This window comes from Penicillium paradoxum (assembly GCF_028828445.1).
Source record: "Penicillium paradoxum strain IBT 22861 chromosome Unknown utg000006l_segment0_segment0, whole genome shotgun sequence".
NCBI classification, from domain to species: domain Eukaryota; kingdom Fungi; phylum Ascomycota; class Eurotiomycetes; order Eurotiales; family Aspergillaceae; genus Penicillium; species Penicillium paradoxum.
In genome coordinates, this window is record NW_026643184.1 from 1,275,988 (window position 1) to 1,296,243 (window position 20,256).

Consider the following 20,256-nt stretch of genomic DNA (forward strand, 5'->3'; position numbering starts at 1 on the left):
GTCAGGCTTATCGCGAGGAGTATCAGATCGAGGAACGAGAATTGGGAGTTGATACATCAAGTCGAGGGGTTCCTTTTGATTTCTGATATGCTGTATCCGAAATTGGTACGGAGTATCCATTCTATGCAATGCCAAATACCTGCTCCTGCGTCTTCAACACACATATACTGGGTCAAGCTCATCGAGACCTCCCTCGATTGATAATTGTTGCTTTTATATAGACACATACACTCCACTAGATCCTACTTCGGATTTTGGGTCCATTCTGAATCACAAAGTCCTAAGACCATATCCGCGGAAAGAGGATTCGCTGGCCAGGTCTTCATGTATACAGTGGCACAAGACGTCCGACACCCTGCACACTTCAGGTTATCCCCTGCGGCCTGCCCGGTAGATTCGAAAGAGATGATGTAGTGTCAGCTGACGGGCTCGATGGACCTCTGTGTCATATATCCATCAGTGAAGGTCCTAGTCTGGGGTAGGGAGATCCGGTGATTCCTTCGATGGGCGTGGTGGTTCGGTGCTACGAACCCGAGTGTTCGACGAGCTAGATCGCCGAGATATACGGAGTAGACACATTCAGTCTGCATGTCCCAGCCCCGATTATGAACACGGGCTTGTTCCCTATACCCTGGAATACATAGTCAGCCCATGGTTCAAACTAAGCGATCGTCGATGTTTTTGGCATGGTCGTCGATCTATCACCTTCAGTCAGACAAGTTCACGGGGACCACTGGCTCGGGCTTCAATTCACGTGTGGTGAGAGGGTAGAATGTTTCAGTTCTAATGTGATGTCATGACTAACGCTCTGTAGAAGTGGTAAACGAATGGAGGGATACTATGAGCTACACCCTCACAGCACAATTCACCCGGGATAACCCCAACGGGTCGTACATCAGGAACTATTTTCTGTCCTACGAGTTGGAACCTGGGTATATTTAACTTGGATCATAGACCTGAAATTCTGTAACAATGGGATTCATTTCGTGACTAGCCGTGTGGAAGGAGTTGGATACTCGGCAACAAGAGGGCAGCGTGGTACTGCTAGGTCGGAACTAGCATGCAACCACAATTCAGCAGTCACACACGCAGGACATTGAATTAGGAGACGACGGTCATCCACACATCAAAAGCCGGCAAAGGCCGTAGTCCTGAATTGAAAGGGGGGAGGATACAGACGGAAAGATCGAGAGAAGAAAGCGAAAATAACAAGTACATGAGAAACGCAGATGCGTGAAGGGATAGAGAGAGAGAGTATCTGAATCGTTGGTCCAACTCTGTAAGTGGACAATGGCAATAGGATGTTGATCAAGATATGGCGAGAATCTCCCAAAGTTCTCAGCCCCAGCTAGAGAAAACGGGTGACACAGGAGAAAAAAGATACCGAAAGCGCTGAAGATGAACCGTATGCGTGCAAGATCGAAACTTCTTACCAGGTCGACAACGCGCGTGGCTGCTGTCGCGAGGTGGGTTTATTGAAGGCAGGCTTTCTAAAGCTACCGCCGGAAGCTTCACCGGACTTGTTGTTGGTCAACTTGCGGGGCTTAGCGTTGTTGTTATTATTCGTGTTGCGGCCTCGAGAGGGAGCGGCACCGAACTTGCGTTGAATGAAAACGGTTTTGGGTTCATCTGCGCCGGGAAGAAAGACCGAAACGCGGGTATTGCCATGGTTATCACGATCATTGTATCCAACCCAGAAAGGCTGGACGGTCTGTGATAGCACGGGTTTGATGTTCTTACCCCGGGCTCTCTCTGATGGTCGAGTTGCGCTCCAAGAGTTCTGGGGTGCCATGTTTGGCACACGGACGGCAGGCAAAGAGCCGGGCTCGCGGTCTTCAAACATCTCATCCTGTTCATTGACTTGTCGAACGGCAAGATCGCCATCGCCAGTCTGGGGACTAATCCTGGTATGAGGGATAGAGACGGAGACTGGCGCGGTATGAACGGACAGTGGCTCTTTAGTGGCAGATGTCACAGCCAAGACATTCCTTTTCTCGGTCGAAGTAGTCTTGCCGAAGAGACAGTTGATCTTGTCCTGCCACGACTGAGCAGTCGAAGGAGGAGGTCCTGCATTCCGCGGATGGCGCAGCTGCCATCGAAGCAAATGTTGGCGGAGCCACCGGGACACGGACGATCTTTGGTGGAAGCTTCACAACAGGTTTAGGACCTGGTAACTGAACATTGGGTCGGTCATGAATTCCGGAATAAACGGGGTGACTTGACACTTCTTCTGGGGGAGGTGGCGAAGGACTGCTTCGTTCTTTTTCAACTTGGCGCTTCGTCTGTTCGGATGCTGAGGGGAAAAATCGGGAGCTGCGTGTAGGAACACTGGCAGATGGACGAACACCGATATCAGTCACAGGGAGACCATCCACAGGAGTATCGAGGCTTGTAAGTGGATTTGATTGCTGTTTCGCGATCGCTTTGGCGATCTCCTCGTCGTTGTTGACCACCTGTTGTTCGATCTTGCCTTTATGTCGGTGGCCCTTGTCATCCACGCTTATTTTTGTCCAAGTCGTTTCAAACTGAATCTGGCGGGGTGGCTGGTTGCGCCTCTCGTTGATTTTCTCGAGAAACTTCTTACGGTCCTCGGACTCCTTCTGAGGAGCGGTCACGGTGTAACGTTGCCAATTTTGAACAGCAGATTTGTCCTGGGCGTTCCGTGACCCGATTGGGCCGGGGCGACCAATTGGGTTCAGCTGTCCAAATGAGGGATGGCGTGCCTCAGATGACGGCAGAGAGACAGTTGGCTCCTGAGGAGCAGAGAATTTGGGAGGAGTAGGCATCGCTGGTTGATCTAAACCCAGTTGACGTAGAGAATGCTCATGAGACGGGAAACCCCCGAGAGGTTGATCAAAGATGCCGTTCCCGAGAGTGGGAGGGTGGTCAGAGCCAAATGGTTTCCAAGGATTTTTGACTGGCTGAGAAGTCGTAGCGATGCTGGGATGAGACCACGGTGATGTGGAGACGTTCAAGTTTCCCTGCCACTGAGGGCCGTGCTGCTCATCTAATTTTGTATCAGATGATTTGCTCTGGACAGGTGAGGCTGATTCAGTATTGAAGTGGATGGCAGATGCAAGAGCAGGGTCACGCTGAGGATCTTGGTGGGGTGAAGAGACACGTCGGTTGAAGTGTTTGTTTTCAGAGGTTCGATCATGCGCATCAGTGAATTTCTTGACGGTATCTGGATGATGCACCTTGATCAAACCCCATTCTTTGGGTTCACCAGTAGGTTCTGGGACAGGAGGTTTAGGAGGCGAAGAAATAGAAGAGATGGGTTGATGAGGAAGTTGAGAGGGGGTTTGTGGAGGATGGTGAGGTTGAGACTGAGGTAGAGGCTGTGATGGAGGAGGGGCAGGTTTGCGAGGTTCCGGAGCCTTCTTCTCTGGTGCAGGACCCATTGCCGCAAGGCGTTGCCTAATCCTCTCCTTTTTGGCCGCTTCTTCTTTCTCCTCCTGCTCAATTCTTCGTTGCCTCGCCTCTAGACGTTTTTCCTTCATTATACGCTCTTGCAGAGCAACAGGATCTTCTTGAGGTTCTTGGAAAGCCTGAGGAACTGCTGCCTGTGTCTCCACAGGGGACATACCTACATTGATAGCGGGATGTGCCGCGCCGTTTGGTGCAGAATTAGGAATCTCATCTTTACCATGGTGCTGCTCGTGACTCATTAATGCTGGATCTCCCAACCCGTTCACCTGAGAGCCTCTTCGAGCGTCGTTGTATCTTGGAGGGGCATCAAATCGTCCAATTGACATCCTACGGGCAAATCCTCCGCTTCCACCGCTCACGTTGGATGATGTGCGGCGACGATTGCCCCAGCCCATGCCATCTTGATGGCTAGACCTGTGCGTTTGGAATGCAGCAGATGGCTCTGCCTGTCCACTTGGGTGATCATTCGGTCTCTGCAAGACCGCAGGAGCACGATGGTGTTGGTCGTGACGCCATGATCCTCTCCTAGTATCTGCCACTGGCTCGTACTGAGCAGATCGAGGATTGAAAAGTTCTCTTGGCAAATCTGAGTGGGGTTCTTTCCATGCACGGTTGAAATCATCCGCTGCAATCTCCTTAGGTGGTATTGGCATTGATGCATGGTGGCCGTCATCTCTCTGGTGATATCTTACGGGCATACGCTGCTGGTGAGGTTGCACCGGGGCATTGATTGGAGATACTCTTTCAACAGGCGGCAAAGTAGCCCAGGGAGACTTGGATGGCGGCGCTGGGCTTGTAGAGCTGGACGGGATTTTGTCGTTTGTACCTTTGGAGGAAGCACTCGCAGTTCTAGCTTGCCGTTCGGCCCCCAATCCAACTTTGAAGACGAGAGCATTTGGCCCCATCGATGGAGTTGACTTCGGTGCAAGTTTGGGAGGCTCCTTTGCAATTCTTGGCTCCACGGGTGGTAGCTCTTTGGGCTCCTGATGAATAGGAGCCGGCGGGGGATCATTATGCGGTTGAGTGAGATTGACCTTAGTTCCGTCTGTCCATTCAATTGTCTCAGGAGCCCAGTCATCTTCATCGTCGTCAATATCCGCCCACTTCGCTTCGGAGCTAACGGCCCCATCTTCTTGGATGCGAGAGGTCATATGAATTCCATATTGTTGTTTCAGCTCTTCATCGGTCAAATGCTTTGGCGGAGCGGGCGCGACGGCTACACGAATATCAAAATCAGTTTATGTGATCCAATCGCGTTTCCTGACTTATACATACGTCGATTTTTGTTCCAAACTTGATTCGGATCAGGCCCTGTCCCACCAAGTTTGCCTCCGGCAGCCCCAGTCTTAGAAAACGAGTCACGCATCCCGAGGGTGGTCTTTGCAACCAAGCGCGGTCGGGAGCTTAGCTGGGGAGTACCGAGCGGCGTTGTTGACGTTGATGGCGCTGTGCGAGTTAGCATCAACTGTGAGAAATGTCTGAGGAGGAAATACCTTTCTCAGGCACCTTGGGTGGTGTTGGAGCTCCCGGTACCTTGTTTACCGAGAACTTGGCAAATGAAACAGGCTTGAACCCTGATGGTTTTTTGACAGAACTGCTACGCGGCTGATTCTTGCTGTCTGAACGACTTGCATCCGATTCCGAACCACCTTGTGATGCAGTATCATCTCCGCCGTCCGATCCTGAAGCCAGCCCGTTAAGTTCAAGGACTCTGGTCGCAACAATTCCAGCACCTTGCTTAGAGATATCCTGCACCCAAATTAGCCAGTGATTTGGGGCGCATCCAGGAGCGATGCTCACCGTCGTTGAGTTTCCTGCGTTCTTGTCTCCAGCAGCTTCTCCTCCCGGGGAATCAAACGATTTCATTGTGTCATGGTTCTGCTGATCATTCAAGTTCGAGTTGGTTGATTTAGTGGTGTTCATTGCGATATGTTCAGTCTTCCCTGCGTCCCCTCCAGCAGATAGGTTGTCGTTGGTGCTCGCAGGAACGTCGGAAGGCGAAGGCTCGCCGCCCGACAGGGTCTGATCTACCACATCGCGGCTGCTCTGCTCTGCCATAACAATACTCGATTCTGTTTTATATCGCATTTGCGACCATGTAAGCCTAGTGCCCTGGCGGTGGGAGGATGGATCCGGGGAGGTAACAGGCAGCCGCAGATCAAACATGCCAGGTTCCCCAAAAGACATACCTATCGTCAAATATCAAGGATCGCCACAGTTGCACTGGTTCCTTGACTGGTTGCACCCTGAATATATGGGATACCACAACCAGGGATGGGGTCGGCTAACACTCTCGAAAGCTGATGGAAGTCCGGCGTGTCAAGTTGGGCTCGATGTGGAGAGCACGATCGCGGAATCGATAGGCGCGGAGGTCTTGGGATATACCGCGGCCCGAGATGTCCCAAAAAAGGGAGTAGGGTAAAGAGGAGGGTATTCGGCGTAAGGGCGGTTGATGATACAAAGATAGGAGGATGATACGAGATTCAAGAGCCAACTCGGGTTGAAGCTGAGGGTCGCTGTTTTCGGTTTAGCGTGGCCCGGACGAAACTTGTGAGGTCTGCCCACCTACATATAGGTACACACACCTTGCTTGGGCTCTGCAAAAGCCCTAATCGTGGTCAAAGAAATGAGTCCTTGATTTGGATACTTCGTTGCCTATTAATGAAATTTGACAGTTATTTAAGAGAATTTGGCGATGAAGTTATGTGCTGCGATGACGGACCGTGGAAAGAGCCCGTCACTCAAGGTTCACTATTTAGGTACAAACTTCCATCCATGTCTACTGTGGCTATTGGAACTACGGGCAAGACGAGGCAGAATAGTAGATGAATATTGAAACACAGTGAGATTCTAATTTCTCGCTAAGACCACAGGTTTTCCCTTGCACTGGGGTAGAGAATCCAGTATATACATCAACTCTCTGCCCATTTGATGAGAAGAAAAAGTTTAGTGGGGGTGGTTCTTGTGGTGACCTGGCAAAAAAAAAAACCAAAGTTAGTGATGTTTTATCAACGAAGAGGGATACCAGAGTGGTTAAGATAGTTTTGGGGGAACCTACGCAGGTGGAAGTAGTACTCCATGCTGTAACCGAGGATCAAGATACCGGCGATAGCGTGGACAAGGGCTGCCTCAATCAGTATTTGGATCAAGACAAATTGATACTTGAGAATACATACGAGCAGCAGAAGCGTTCTTGCCGCTGAAGTAGCGGGCCTGGTAGCGACCGATGAGGCCGGTGGGCTTGACAGCAGCAGCAGGGCCGCGGGGAAGACCAGCGTAGAAGGTCACAACACGCTCCATGCGGGCGGCATCCTGGGCGGCACCGATGGCCTTGAATGAAATCATGTCAGTTACGGAGGCGATAGAAAGGCGGCATTGGGTTATATTCCAGGCTTCACGAAAAACGGCCTCGGAGCGGCACGGGTGCGGAAGGGGTGCACGGAGTCGAAAAGCGCAGCGTGGGAGAAACTCACGTTAGGAGAAGCGACCTATAGTAGTTATTAGCATCGTTTGCGAAGGCGAACGACTAGAATTAGTCATGGGTGTGAGGGTATTCTTACCTTGGGGGGAATCAAGGTCGAGAGACCTCGGCGGGCAATGTAGCTCATCTTGTCTAGGCTGAAGGGGGTCAGAAATTGGTCGCACGAGGAAGAGCGTCTCTCAATGAGTATATGTAGGGTGGCAGGAATGTAGACTTACGTTGATTCGCAGCGCAAGTGAACCAAAGAAAGCTGATGGAGGAGGAAGGAGGAACAAACCGAGCCCTGCGGGTGTTCGGCTTGCCAAGCCCGGCTAAACCCGATTCGGTGGTGTCGTGACCTGTCTGCAATTCGCAACCAAACCACACTTGAAGGGAGTCCTTACTGGCAACGACCATTTACCACATCCAAAAAGACACAATGTCGTTCTTCAGAATTGGGGGTGCTGCTAGCCTTCGGGTCAGCCGACTCGCTACGCCTGTCAATGCCCGTTTCGTCTCCAATGCCCCCAAGGGCATCCCCTCTGTGAAGACCAGCACCTCTGATGCTCCCACCACGCCTCCCAAGGACAGCTCCTTGCTCACCAAGGAGACTCCCTCCGAGGCTATGACTCGTCACCAGCCAGATTATGAGGCCACAATTGATCACGGCACCTCGTACGGCATTCCCTTCTAGTTCCGTCGCAGATCCTTTCGCTAACCCTTTGGCTTCAATATAGGCAATTTTCCCCGGTGCCCAAGCGTGTGATGGATGGCAGCGAGCCTGGCAACACTCTCCCTGCGGCTGTCCTCTCCGGAGCTCCTACCGATCTCCAGGCCCGCACTGTCCGGTACGTACAAATTTCGAGCCGTATCGCCCAGCTCCCCCACATTAACCCATGGCTTCCATAGTATCTACCGCCCTACTAAGGCCGCAACACAGTCCGGTACCTGGCACCAGCACCACTGGCGCATGGACTGGGATATCCTCCAGCGGGGTCACCGTTGGGAGAACTCGCTCATGGGCTGGCAGTCATCTGCCGATAGCATGCAGGGAACCACCCTGAAGTTCAAGTCGAAGGAAGACGCAATTGCTTTTGCGCAGAAGCAGGGCTACGAATACTTTGTTCAGGAGCCGAACGAGCGTCGTTTCGTGCCCAAGTCCTATGCTAACAACTTCATTCACGAACCCAAGAAGCTCAAACACATCAAGACCAAATGATTTGACTTCGCGCTGTATTATGTACATATTTGCCAGTTTATCACTCGAAATCACTTTCATGCAATTCATCCTATAGTTTTTCTTGTTTTTATTCGTCTTATCTTGAACAAGGAGTACTGAATGCTTATGGATATTCAGGATACATTAACAATTACCTGTCAGCGACCAGCAGGAATAGGAAGAGGGGAACGATGCCAAGTCTGTTTTATTTGATAGCTCAATGTTTTTACGCGGCACATACATGCCCATGGTAACTCCCATCTACCACTTTTGCCATTCCTTCCGTTCAATTAATGTGCTTATTGTAGATGAAGCTGGCTAGCATGGCCCCCTCTTTGCAGATCCTCATAGAGGCACCAATTCATTATACCGAGGACAACGCTTTCCCACGTTCATTAAAATATCAAGATAATCGTTTTCTCGGGAACGTGAAAAGATAATGAGCGTCGCACGGTAGGGCTTCAGCCAGAGAATATCGGTCGCTAGTTAGGTGTCCAGGCAGGAATATGGATGTTTTATGCGATCATACATCGTGCAGATCTAAACCTATACCTAAGTAGATATATGTAGACGCTGCTAAAATCTTACTATATCACGTTGGTTGGTAATTTCGACCCCAATCCATTCAAGTTTCGTAGGCATCGACTAGGTGGGTTTGAAATTGGATATACTATGCATCTACCTAGGTAGTATATATCTATTTGCTCATTCGACTTTTTAGCTCTAGAATGTCACGGTTACGTATTTTTAGAGGTTAGCGGAGTATCTAAAGATTTACCTACATACATGGATGTATGTATGTACCGATGTACCTAAGTCTATTTTTTCAAGATCGACAACACTCCTATAGAAAACTGATTTAGAACTGAACTCATAGCATGACCATACATAAGCCATATATTTTCATTGGAATAGCTTGAACACACACCGGAAGCATTGAAGAGAAGAACGTACGAGCCAAAACCCCCCTACACAACTAGAGCCTGAATGGGCCCCGCCACCCCCCACTCTAAAAATTGATAAGATCAAAAAGATTAACAACTTTTCTCTCCCACTCTTATACCCCTCTGACCATATTCTTCAAAATGGCTCCCGAAACAGATAATACCGTCTCTGCCCTCCGCAAGGTTTTGGTCTCTGAATCCGAGCCACTTGCTCGTCGCTTTCGTGCTCTTTTCTCCCTCAAGCACCTGGCCTGCCTACAACCTACCACTGACCAGACCCTCCCCGCCATCGAAGCGATCGCCGCAGGCTTTTCCTCACCCTCAGCCCTGCTTAAGCACGAGCTTGCCTACTGCCTCGGTCAAACCAAGAATTACGAGTCTGTCGCATACCTGCAGCATGTGGTGAAGGATACCGAGGAGGATGCGATGTGTCGCCATGAAGCCGCCGAGGCGCTAGGTGCCCTTGGATACGCGGATAGCTTGGAGATTCTGAAGAGATTGAGGGATGATACAAATGAACTGGATATCGTTCGGGAGACTTGCGACATTGCTGTCGACCGAATCCTGTGGGAGAATTCAGAGGAACGCAAGGCCGAGAAGTTGAAGCCTAGGTGAGACCTGCGCGGGACATGGCACCCTGTAAAGAGAAAGGCTGACATTGATATCTTTGGTTTACAGTGATTTCACCTCTATTGACCCTGCTCCACCCATGCCCCTGGAGGCCAGCGCCGAACCCTGCATCCCCGACCTGGAAAAGACACTGCTTGACACAAAGCTTCCTCTGTTCCAAAGATACCGTGCAATGTTCGGCCTGCGTGATCTCGCCTCGCCTCCGGATCTTCCCACAGCAGTCGACGCTGTTAATGCGCTGGCTAAGGGCCTCAAAGACCCCTCTGCCCTCTTCCGCCATGAGGTTGCCTTCGTGTTCGGACAACTCTGCCACCCTGCCTCGATCCCTAGCCTCACAGCCTCGCTGAGTGACCTGTCAGAAGCTGGAATGGTGCGACATGAAGCGGCGGAGGCTCTTGGAAGCTTGGGCGATGAGGAAGGTGTGGAGGAGACCTTGAGGAAGTTCTTGAATGACCCCAATGAGGTGGTCAGGGACAGTGTCATTGTTGCTCTTGACATGGCAGAGTTTGAGAAGAATGGCGAAACTCAATATGCGCTGATTCCAGATAGCGCTCCAGCTGTTGCTGCTGCATGATGGACATCCTGCAAAAAAAAAAGAAAGAAAAATAAATTTGTCTCGTGACGTCGTGATTTTAGTACTCTTGTCCCGCTAGTTATACAGCCTTTCTCCAGAAATAGATCAATTCCACATCTTTTGTACAATTCACCCTTCCAAGATTAATTGTTAGACGTTTCCCTGTCAAGAACGTTAGTATTTGCCGGCCAAACATATGCTTATGGAGAGGGATGGCGTACTTGAATCCACAGACACATCTGTAGAACACAGTACTTCCTTCGTCAGCACTGCGCAGCTGCACTGTGGTATAGAACATCTGCTTCCTCCCGCACTCGTTACATGTGCGATCGATGATAGCCTCGGTCTTGCGGTCCTCTGCTGACAAGGTTTGGACTGCCGATCGTTTGGCTCTCAGTGCTGAGGGGAATGCGGAAGGCTTGGACTCGGACACGATGGTTTGGGGGATTGTGTCTGTAAAAAATATCAGAAATCAAGCACCAGGTAGTCTGGTGGAAGCCCAGAGGAAATCAATGCACTGACCTTTATTCCGAGTGCCGCAGACATCACAGTGTAAAATCGCATCTGCATTGCCGGTAGATTCTCGTAGGAGATTACCGCAATCTGTGCAGAAAATCAAAGAACCAATGACAGACATGTTGACGACTAGAAGATAAACCTGACAGCTTGGGAACAACAGATATCCTAGAAGCAAAGCAAAATGAACACGAATCGACTGGGACTTATGCAACAGCGAATAATCTATGCAACTTTTTTTTGGACGCACGAGCCCCCCGGCAGGCGGTCACACGCGGCAATAGGGGTGCCGTCACCCATACGGAATTCATGAACTGATTTGGTCGTAGCTTAGGCAGCTTCTTCTTTCAGATTCCGATTTCTTGTTCTTTAAATGACCTAGAGATGTCCTAAGGCGCGTGCCTTTTTTTGCCATGTCTCTACCACAAGCATGTGAACTTTGTGATCCGCGCCTACCACTTTTGACCTAACCGCGATCATGGACCAGAATGGACGCCCGGCCTTTCAGGTGGTCATCAACGGCCATAATCAGATGCCACAACCCTATGGCTCTAATATGCAGTTTCAGAACAAACCACGGCCGCTGTCTGTGGATGAAGCACTCCAGTATTCTTCCATGTCCAGCGCGCCCGTTTTTGGGCTTGGTCAGTCCGTTCGCTTTGTCTCCGAATTTGTTCAATCGACTGACAGCTTGTATGTACAGATTGCATTCTACGCCCCGATGTTGGCCGACCCTCCAATACCACTTCTATAAACCATGTCCTCCAAGAAGGTCGCAAAACACTTGGTGAACTCGATGCGGAGATGCAACCCGGACGGGACGAGTCTAGTCGTTTAGAGACATCTCGAGAATATATTCAACAGTTGCTGGATGGAGACCAGTTGACAGAATTGTAAGAAGAACCAGCAGACTTGGTATCGTACTCAGCTCATTTGCTTTCTTATAGTAAATTCAAGCTTCCTCGTGTTCCTACCCGAAATCAACAGTTGCGTCCAAATGATTCCGATGGTGCTCCTTCCGGTCGTGATAGCCTTGGCTCCTTCGCACGGATGATGCTTGAATCCACGGATATTGCGTTCAGATGTAAGTTTGAGATACCATGATGCTTGAGAAATGGTCAATTGACAAGCCATCCGCAGACCCCGAAGCAGCGTCCAGAACCAAACCTGAAAAGAAGGATCTCACTCCGAAGACCGCTACTTCACTGAATCAGCGTGCACATGCTACGAACAAATCGAATTCCGCCTCTCTGTCTGCTTCATTTGAGCAAGATCGCCCTCTTACATCGAGCCAATTATCGGTAGTCATTCCAATCAAATCGGTCCCTTCACACGGTGATCACGCGAATGCAAAGAAGCTCCGAATGAAAGCCCATGGCCAAGACGCTATGGCAGCGGTGCGACTAAAGGATCAAAAAGCGGAAGCAGATGCAGCCCTACAAAAGCTTCAAGACCTTCTTCATGAGATTTTTGAAGCGGAAGATCAAATTGAGCCTGATAATCTGACTTCCCGGACTTATGACACACCCAATCCCATATTCGTGAATCTGACGTCGTTAGAAGTGCATGGGTTGGTGCTATCATCTGATGCCCATACTCGTCTTCAAAACGCCCTTCGAAAAGTTGCAGGATTTGACCGACTCAAGGACATACCGTCTGAATATCTGAATCGCATCCAAAAATTGTGTGAAAAGCCAATCATGGCTGCACAGTCTCCGGATATAGGCTTGGGTGATTCCTCCAGCGAGACTGAATCCCAAGAGTGGTTGGGCAAGGTTGAAGATGTGTTAAATGCATTATTCGCAATTGGAACGCTGCTACAGACGATGTCTGGACGTCAAACTGAGCGCGACCTTTGCCCAGAAGATCTCATTGAGGCTATTCCTACTGTCCTCAATCAGCTCTTCGACAATTGCATCATTCCCGCAGTGGAATCGCGCCCTGGCGGCAAGGATAGCCAGCACTTCCAATTCTTCTCGGCTCAAAAGAGAATTATTGGAACCCTAGTTCATCAGAGCAAGAAAGTTCTCACCCTTTTTGCAAACTTTTTATCTCGAATTGATGTGTCTGAAGGGACCATCACGGCAACCGAGTTTTTTGCAGCAAAGCTGATCTTTGTGGAAAATGCACACAATGACAAGGATTCGACCTTGGGATACCAGAAGTACGAACCTGCGAGACGGGCGGCGATGGATGTGCTTGCAAAGGTATTCTCCAAATATCCCGAGCAAAGACCGTTCATTCTAGATGAGATTCTAGTCTCGTTGGAGAAACTTCCCACCACACGTCAGAGTGCTAGGCAATTCAAAGTCGCAGATGGCAAAAACATCCAACTACTCACTGCACTAGTTTTACAGCTTGTTCAGACCACTGCATTGGAGACCCCTTCACAATTGAAGATCAAACATCGGGTCAAGACACAAACAGATGGTGACGATGACGAGCTCATGGGCGATGGCGAGGACCGCGCTAGTGGTGAGTCTGATGACGACGAATCAGATGCATCGTTGGAACGCCTAGCAAACAAAGCCAACCGACTCTACGATAATGCCATGCGCTCCGCACAATACATTGTGAATTTCATCGTTCAGCGTGCTATGAACTCGACAAAGACAGGTGACCAGCCATACAGGAACATCCTAGATCTTTTCACCCAGGATTTGATCAGTGTGCTTGGATCGGCTGATTGGCCAGCTGCAGAACTTCTTCTTCGGATCTTGGCGTTACGTATGATCCAAATCACCGACCAAGATAAGAGTGCGGCGACTGCAAAGAGTATGGCACTTGAACTCCTGGGCTGGATGGGGTCTGCTATCTCAGACCTGATAGCAACTGCCCAGCACATGCTCCCGGCTCTGGAAGATTCTGACAGTGAGTTGACCGATTACCTCAAACAACAGTTTGAGGAATTTTCTTCTGGGGCACTCCACCATCAAGACCTCATTACACCAACGGGTCCATACAGGATTGCACTCGAGCACCTTTTGCAAGACAAAAACTCCGACAACTGGCAACTGGCCAGCGCGCGGGGTTACTACTTGGCTCAATGGGCCAAAACAGCTTGTGCCCTCTACTACAATTCTGAAGATCAAGAAGAAATTTCTCACGATGAAGTGGCTGATGATCTGGTTACTCTTTTGACAAGATCCTTCTCAGATTCACGCTGGCTGGAGACCCACAAGGAATTCGATAATATTCCGAACGTGCATGGAAAATTTGCATACATTCTGACGGTATTGAATTCAAAATTCGGCAAAGCATTTGACACTATTCTCAAAGTTCTGTTGGCTTCTTTCCTTGGAGACTCAGCCAAGGTTCGCAGCCGCAGCTTGAAAAGTGTTATCTACATGCTCGAGAAAGATCCAAACCTCCTTGATAGAGATCCTTCTGTTCTGCGCGTAATACATCGGTGTACGACAGATGCCTCGCCCATGGTCCGCGATTCTGCACTACAGCTGATTGGACAATGCATTGGTTTGAAGCCTAAGCTCGAAGAAGAAGGATGCCGAAGCATCTTAGCCTGTGCGGCGGACCAAACGGCTGGTGTCCGAAAACGCTGCATTGGGTTGCTGAAGGAGCTTTACCACAAAACTTCTCGAAAGGAGTTGAAGCTGGCCATTCTCGACAGCTTTCTTCAACGCACAGGTGATCTTGAAGAGAGCGTGGCATCTTTGGCCCGTCAAACCTTTGAAGAAATATGGCTTATTCCATTCCATGAAACCATTGATTCTTCATCCGAAGGCCCGAAACTCAAAATGGCTCTTGGGGAACAGGTAAGCCTGATTGTTGGCTTGATCGAGCGCAGTGAAACTGCACTGGAGACTCTTAGCGTTTGTTTGAAGGCTGTCCTTTCGGAGAAATCCAAGTCTGCAGCCTTGAACTTCAAAGTTTGTAAGGCGATGGTCGCTACCATGTTCCAGAGATTAGTGGAGGATTCGGATGGATCCAGCAAGGAATTTCAACAAGCTCTTTTACAAACGATCACTGTTTTTGCCAAGGCAAATGCAAAGCTGTTCAGTCCAGACCAGCTGGAGGCGCTCCATCCTTACATCGGACATCTTTCTACCGCAGACGATCTTTTCATATTCCGATCCGTTGTGGTCATCTATCGTTGCGTCTTGCCATTTTTATCCTCCTCTCATAATACCCTCCTGAAGGAAGTGCAAAATGATCTTTTCAAGAGCGTCGCCAAACTCTCCCGGTCTGAATTGAATGAAGTCATGGCATGTTTGTGGACGATCAATGGTGTTCTACAAAACACGAACCGCTTAGTGAAGTTGACAGTCTCAGTCCTGAAGCCATTGCAACAGTATAAAAGCGTTGATCTCTCTTCGGCCACCCATGCTGCAATTCTGGCTCGTGCCAAGAGTTATATTCGTATTGCAGGGTGTGTTGGGCGTCATTGCGATCTTGAAAAGTATGCATCTCATTTCAAGAGCGAATTCCCAGCCTGGGGTGGTGGCTCCGTTGCGGGGCTGATGGTTGATTCCATCATTCCCTTCACTGGGTCAAAATCACCTTTCGATCTGCGCGTCATGGCCCTTGAAAGCTTGGGATCTATCTGCCAGTCTTGGCCTGGCCAATTTGGCAGAGAACGCACACGACAGACATTTGCGCAGGCTTTTAAGGAAGATGCTCCAAGCCTGCAAAATATCGTTCTCCGATCATTTGCAGACTTTTTTGCCATCCATGAAGGCAAATCCGAAAAGGCCGTCATGCCAACTTCAGAAGCTGCCCAGGAAGATACCACCCGATTAGGTGGTTCTTTGAAAGCTAGCGATAATGATGGCGCTGCTGCTCTGATCGCCCAACATTTCCTCTCAAACATGCTTCAGGTGGCCCAATCACGCCAGGACACTTATTCCCTGACCGCCATTGAGCTCATTGCGAGTATCAATAGACAGGGTTTGGTACATCCAAAGGAATGCGCGGGTGTTCTTGTCTCCCTTGAGACTTCTACAGTCCCTGCAATTGCGAAAATTGCTTTTGACACACACAAAATGCTCCACCAACAGTACGAATCCATGTTTGAGAGAGAATACATGCGAGCTGTGCAAGAAGCATTCTATTACCAACGTGATACTGTTGGCGATTCCAATGGGGCTACCTCTCGGCCTTATATTTCAAAGCTCGCACCATTGTTCGAGATTGTCAAGATCAGCAACAGCCGTTATCAGAAGAAATTCCTTGCGAATCTTTGCTCGAAAGTCAACTTTGAACTCAAGAAATTGGTTGTGGCAGGCAACCCCCCAGAACATCTTCTATTATCACGTTTCATCTCGCAAAACCTGGCCTATTTCGACTACGGACAATTAGCTGAAGTGGTGCCTACTATCGCGTGTATGGAACGCATCGTCTCTTCGACTGGCACTATCGTTGCGCACGCGATCGAAACGGAGATATCCCCCACACCAATTGGTCCCCCGCAGTTAGATGCTTCCAATGGCATGTTGCCTGGGTTGGCGCCTGAGATGGCTCCATCCACAATCACACCACGGCAGGCCAACCCTGCAACCTTGCGATCGTTGGCAACTGCCGCCGCATCATTGTCTATGCTTTGGGAAGCTCGAACTTACCTTCGGCGCCTCTACGGGGTGAACGCACACAGCAAGAACAAGGAAGGCAAACCTGCAACAAAAGAGCTCAACAAAGCTGCCACAAAGGTACACGGAGTGACCGGTGATAAGTTTTGGGAAGCCATTGCCAGGAACATGACAGCCTTGGACAATGAAGAGGCGATGCAACAAAAGTGTCGTGAGTTCGCAACCCTACTCTCCATCGACGAGGAGTTTAGAGTGGATGCAGATGACGACGCAGAAGGGGATAGCCTGGACACCGGCGGAGATCTTGATGAGACGGTGGCTCCTCGGCCCATGAAGCGCAAAAGCTCCATCTCCAGCTCATCCTTCAACAAACGACCCAAGAGCCGGAAGAGCTCAACCGGAAGAAAGAAGTCCAGCGCTGAGCCGGACGAGGACCTGGATTGGGACTAATTCCGCGCATCCATATCATATCGGTGAACATTTTTATTGCATGTCAAGCGAGGTCGGCGTTTAACTATTTTTATTTCTTCTGCACTTGAAGAATTTCATGGGGGATGGCCTTTTCATTTGCTTATCGCGACCGCAATAGCTGGTTGCTATATTCATGCTCTTTTTTCATACATGCTCCGAGTTTTTGAGGTTTTCCTCGGACTTTCGATATCCGGTGCCAATAGCTATGAGTATATAATAGAATCCAGGATGTTAATTTCAAGATACAGCAGGGAAATAATCTATCTCGATCTGGTTGTCGGTGAGACTATACCGGAACCTCAGGCTGTCATATGCGGTCTTAGTTCGGATGCCGGGTGTCCGTAGTGGATCCCCTGCACGTGACCGGACCCGTGATGACGTCAATCATTGTTGGCATGGATCGTATCCGGTGCTGGGATGATAGCTTTTTAGTTTCTGATACCACAATCTCGTTATTTTAGATTGATTCGAGCTCGCTCGTTATTTGAGTGTACAGGGACGGATCATGAGCTGCCTCGCCTCGGTCTTCCATCGTTGAAAATCTCTCACTCAAGCTCCTCTTCTGCCATCACAATGCTGAACGCGATGCTGCGCCGGAGCCGTGCGGACGGCACGGGGTTCAAGTCAATGGCCTCGTTGCCAGGTCGAACTCAAGTATCAAAGACACCGATAGCATCCCGCCGATCTCTATTCCGTTCCTTACACACTCCTGCTCGACGACCTGTCCCTCAATGGCGCACCTTGGCATTACCCTCGAGGCCGATCCGTTTCAAATCCGAAATCGCAGCTAAGGTCGAACCTAGCCGAGGATCTACTGTTCTAAATGCTGTACGCAAGGTCTTTACATACTGCGGATTCTTCATAATCTCCTCTGGGTTCGTAGTCGTGGCCTTCTTCCTTTACGATGCAAGTACATACCGCGACACTAGAGGTGGGGCAGACATCCCGGTTTCAGAATTGGCACTCAATCCCCGACGCGGAGGCCCAAAGAACTTGCCCATCGCTGATGTGCTGGTTGGAGATTATGATTCGGAGGCTATGCTTCGGCAGAAGGACAAACCTCGTCTGGTTATTCTAGGAACGGGCTGGGGAAGCATTGGGCTCCTTAAGAACTTGAACCCTGCTGATTATCATGTCACCGTTGTTTCTCCTACTAATTACTTCCTATTTACCCCCATGTTGCCTTCCGCTACGGTGGGAACTTTGGGTCTTCGCTCGCTGGTTGAGCCTGTTCGGCGCATTATTGATCGGGTCAATGGTCATTTCCTTAAGGGCTCGGCGACTGATGTTGATTTCTCTGAGAAATTGGTGGAAGTATGTCAGGTTGGCCCGGAGGGCGAAAAGAAGAACTTCTACCTTCCTTACGACAAGCTTGTTATAGGTGTCGGTATGTTGGCCCCATGGATCGAGGTCTCAGGTCGAACAATGTTGACTGTTCTCTATTTTAGGCTGTGTAACGAATGCACACGGCGTGAAGGGTCTCGAACACTGTAACTTCCTGAAAACGATCGACGACGCTCGTAAAATCAAGAATAAGGTGCTAGAGAATATGGAGCTGGCTTGTCTTCCCTCTACCACTGACGAAGAGCGCAAACGCCTGCTGTCCTTCGTGGTGTGTGGAGGTGGTCCAACGGGTGTCGAATTTGCTGCAGAGCTGTTCGATCTTTTGAACGAAGACCTACTCCATTCTTTCCCCCGAATTGTTCGAAACGAGATCTCTGTTCACATCATCCAAAGCCGCACCCACATCTTGAACACTTATGATGAGGCACTTTCTCAGTATGCCGAGGTATGTCTTCTTTACTTTCAACGGTTTCTTATGAAGTACACTCTGGTATTAACGCCTTGTAGAGTCGATTTGACCGCGATGGCGTTAATGTTTTGACCAACGCCCGTGTCAAGGAAGTCCGTGGGGACCGGGTTCTTTTCTCCCAGGTGGAAGATGGCAAGACCGTCATCAAAGAAATCCCGACTGGATTCTGCTTATGGTCCACTGGTGTTGGTTAGTACACGAATACCACTAATTCTGCTTAGTTTACTAGACATAACAGCCACTGACATCTTTTCAGCCCCCGCCCAGATTGCAGAAACACTTGCCAAAAAGTTGGAGGGTCAAAACAACAAGCATGCACTTGAAACCGACTCTCATCTTCGCCTGATTGGTGCGCCCTTGGGCGACGTCTACGCAATTGGTGACTGCTCAACAGTCCAGAACAACATTGCAGATAACGTCATCAGGTTCCTTCGCACCATCGCGTGGGAGAAAGGCCGCGATCCCGAGAAAGTGCAGCTCACTTTCTCTGAATGGACCGAATTCGCCAGCAAAGTGAAGAGGCGGTTCCCGCAAGCTTCGAGCCATCTCCGCCGCCTCGACGTCCTCTTCGAACGGTACGATAAGGACAACTCAGGCACTCTCGACTACGGCGAGCTGTCCGAACTCCTGCATCAAATCGACACCAAGCTCACCTCACTGCCTGCCACTGCCCAGCGCGCTAACCAGCAGGGCGTATATCTGGGCATCAAACTTAGCAAGATGGCCGCCGCCCTTCCCGGCCTCAAGGCTAACCACATCGACTATGGTGACCTCGACGATGCCGTCTACAAGGCCTTCAAGTACAAGCACCTCGGAAGCTTAGCGTACATTAGCAACGCCGCCATCTTTGACTTCGGTGGTATGAGCTTCAGCGGTGGTGTCATTGCTATGTATCTCTGGCGTAGCATCTACTTTGCCGAAAGTGTCAGCTTCCGCACGCGGTGCATGCTGGCCATGGACTGGGGAAAGAGAGCGCTCTTTGGAAGAGGTATGTCTGCTTGTTTCATTCTTGGTTTATTCATCGACGTTCATGCTTTGCTAATGCCTTCTCTGTTACAGATCTCATGAGCTTCTGAGGAAGCTGGCATTACTTTTCATTTGTTTTCTGTCATTACTTGATCTAGACATAGGTTCGGTCATGCTTCCAATTTTCGGCAAAAAAGAGGGTCTGGAAGTATTTATCCTGCTTTGGAGATACGCCCATAGATCTTGCTTGTGTTGCTTTCTCAAATACCATAGCAAGGTTTGATTTATCTCTGCGCATATTTGCGCTGGATCTAATGTGTGGATATCCGATTTCTTTGCTCCACTTGTTGCTGCATACCTAACCTAATTGCATTGTTTGTGGCTCGCAAGGCCTTGTCAAATTTAATCAAGTGATCTTTGTTTTGCTGCTCCGTATGATACGGACATGCTCTATGCATTAATTAGGAAGAAAGTACTTATGGAGTATTCATGTTGAAGATTAAAAGGCCATTTGTATTGCACGGAGTAGAGGGGTCTTCAAAACACCCATATTGGAGCCAATGATAGCGAATGAGATACCATCGCCGGAACACCTAAAAATGTGGATCCAAGACGCCGCGCTAGAAGAGCAAAGAAAATAGAAAGGAGAAAAGTCTGCGGTGCAACCAGCCGGGATATCCGACCGACTGTC

General features: G+C 49.6%; 6 protein-coding genes across 6 annotated transcripts; 4 read left to right on the forward strand and 2 right to left on the reverse strand.

Moving 5' to 3' along the window:
• Window positions 1-1,429: 1,429 nt before the first annotated feature.
• N7457_006941 (F0F1 ATP synthase subunit f) lies at window positions 1,430-7,153 on the reverse strand (the record flags this gene model as incomplete). The annotated part of the gene is made up of 12 exons (XM_057177984.1): window positions 7,129-7,153; window positions 6,990-7,047; window positions 6,903-6,917; window positions 6,606-6,759; window positions 6,488-6,553; window positions 6,013-6,037; window positions 5,719-5,945; window positions 5,230-5,618; window positions 4,923-5,178; window positions 4,705-4,875; window positions 2,133-4,645; window positions 1,430-2,089 (listed from the first exon to the last, which is right to left on the reverse strand). The coding sequence occupies exons 2-12, from the start codon at window positions 7,035-7,037 to the stop codon at window positions 1,430-1,432; spliced, it is 4,524 nt and encodes a 1,507-aa protein (XP_057029728.1). The 5' UTR covers window positions 7,038-7,047; window positions 7,129-7,153.
• Window positions 7,154-7,328: 175 nt separating this feature from the next.
• Window positions 7,329-8,108, forward strand: N7457_006942 (ETC complex I subunit; the record flags this gene model as incomplete). Its single annotated transcript, XM_057177985.1, has 3 exons — window positions 7,329-7,564; window positions 7,627-7,737; window positions 7,799-8,108. 3 exons carry the CDS (start codon window positions 7,329-7,331, stop codon window positions 8,106-8,108), a joined length of 657 nt encoding a protein of 218 aa, XP_057029729.1.
• Window positions 8,109-9,193: 1,085 nt separating this feature from the next.
• N7457_006943 (deoxyhypusine monooxygenase) lies at window positions 9,194-10,256 on the forward strand (the record flags this gene model as incomplete). Its single annotated transcript, XM_057177986.1, has 2 exons — window positions 9,194-9,663; window positions 9,731-10,256. The coding sequence occupies 2 exons, from the start codon at window positions 9,194-9,196 to the stop codon at window positions 10,254-10,256; spliced, it is 996 nt and encodes a 331-aa protein (XP_057029730.1).
• Window positions 10,257-10,399: 143 nt separating this feature from the next.
• N7457_006944 (DNA-directed RNA polymerase I core subunit RPA12) lies at window positions 10,400-10,893 on the reverse strand (the record flags this gene model as incomplete). Its single annotated transcript, XM_057177987.1, has 3 exons — window positions 10,400-10,418; window positions 10,478-10,709; window positions 10,779-10,893. 3 exons carry the CDS (start codon window positions 10,891-10,893, stop codon window positions 10,400-10,402), a joined length of 366 nt encoding a protein of 121 aa, XP_057029731.1.
• Window positions 10,894-11,250: 357 nt separating this feature from the next.
• On the forward strand, window positions 11,251-16,765 carry N7457_006945 (putative sister chromatid cohesion protein Mis4; the record flags this gene model as incomplete). Its single annotated transcript, XM_057177988.1, has 4 exons — window positions 11,251-11,416; window positions 11,476-11,665; window positions 11,720-11,856; window positions 11,913-16,765. The coding sequence occupies 4 exons, from the start codon at window positions 11,251-11,253 to the stop codon at window positions 16,763-16,765; spliced, it is 5,346 nt and encodes a 1,781-aa protein (XP_057029732.1).
• Window positions 16,766-17,359: 594 nt separating this feature from the next.
• Window positions 17,360-19,675, forward strand: N7457_006946 (putative NADH-ubiquinone oxidoreductase 64 kDa subunit; the record flags this gene model as incomplete). The annotated part of the gene is made up of 5 exons (XM_057177989.1): window positions 17,360-18,173; window positions 18,235-18,575; window positions 18,638-18,788; window positions 18,856-19,587; window positions 19,659-19,675. The coding sequence occupies 5 exons, from the start codon at window positions 17,360-17,362 to the stop codon at window positions 19,673-19,675; spliced, it is 2,055 nt and encodes a 684-aa protein (XP_057029733.1).
• Window positions 19,676-20,256: the final 581 nt, after the last annotated feature.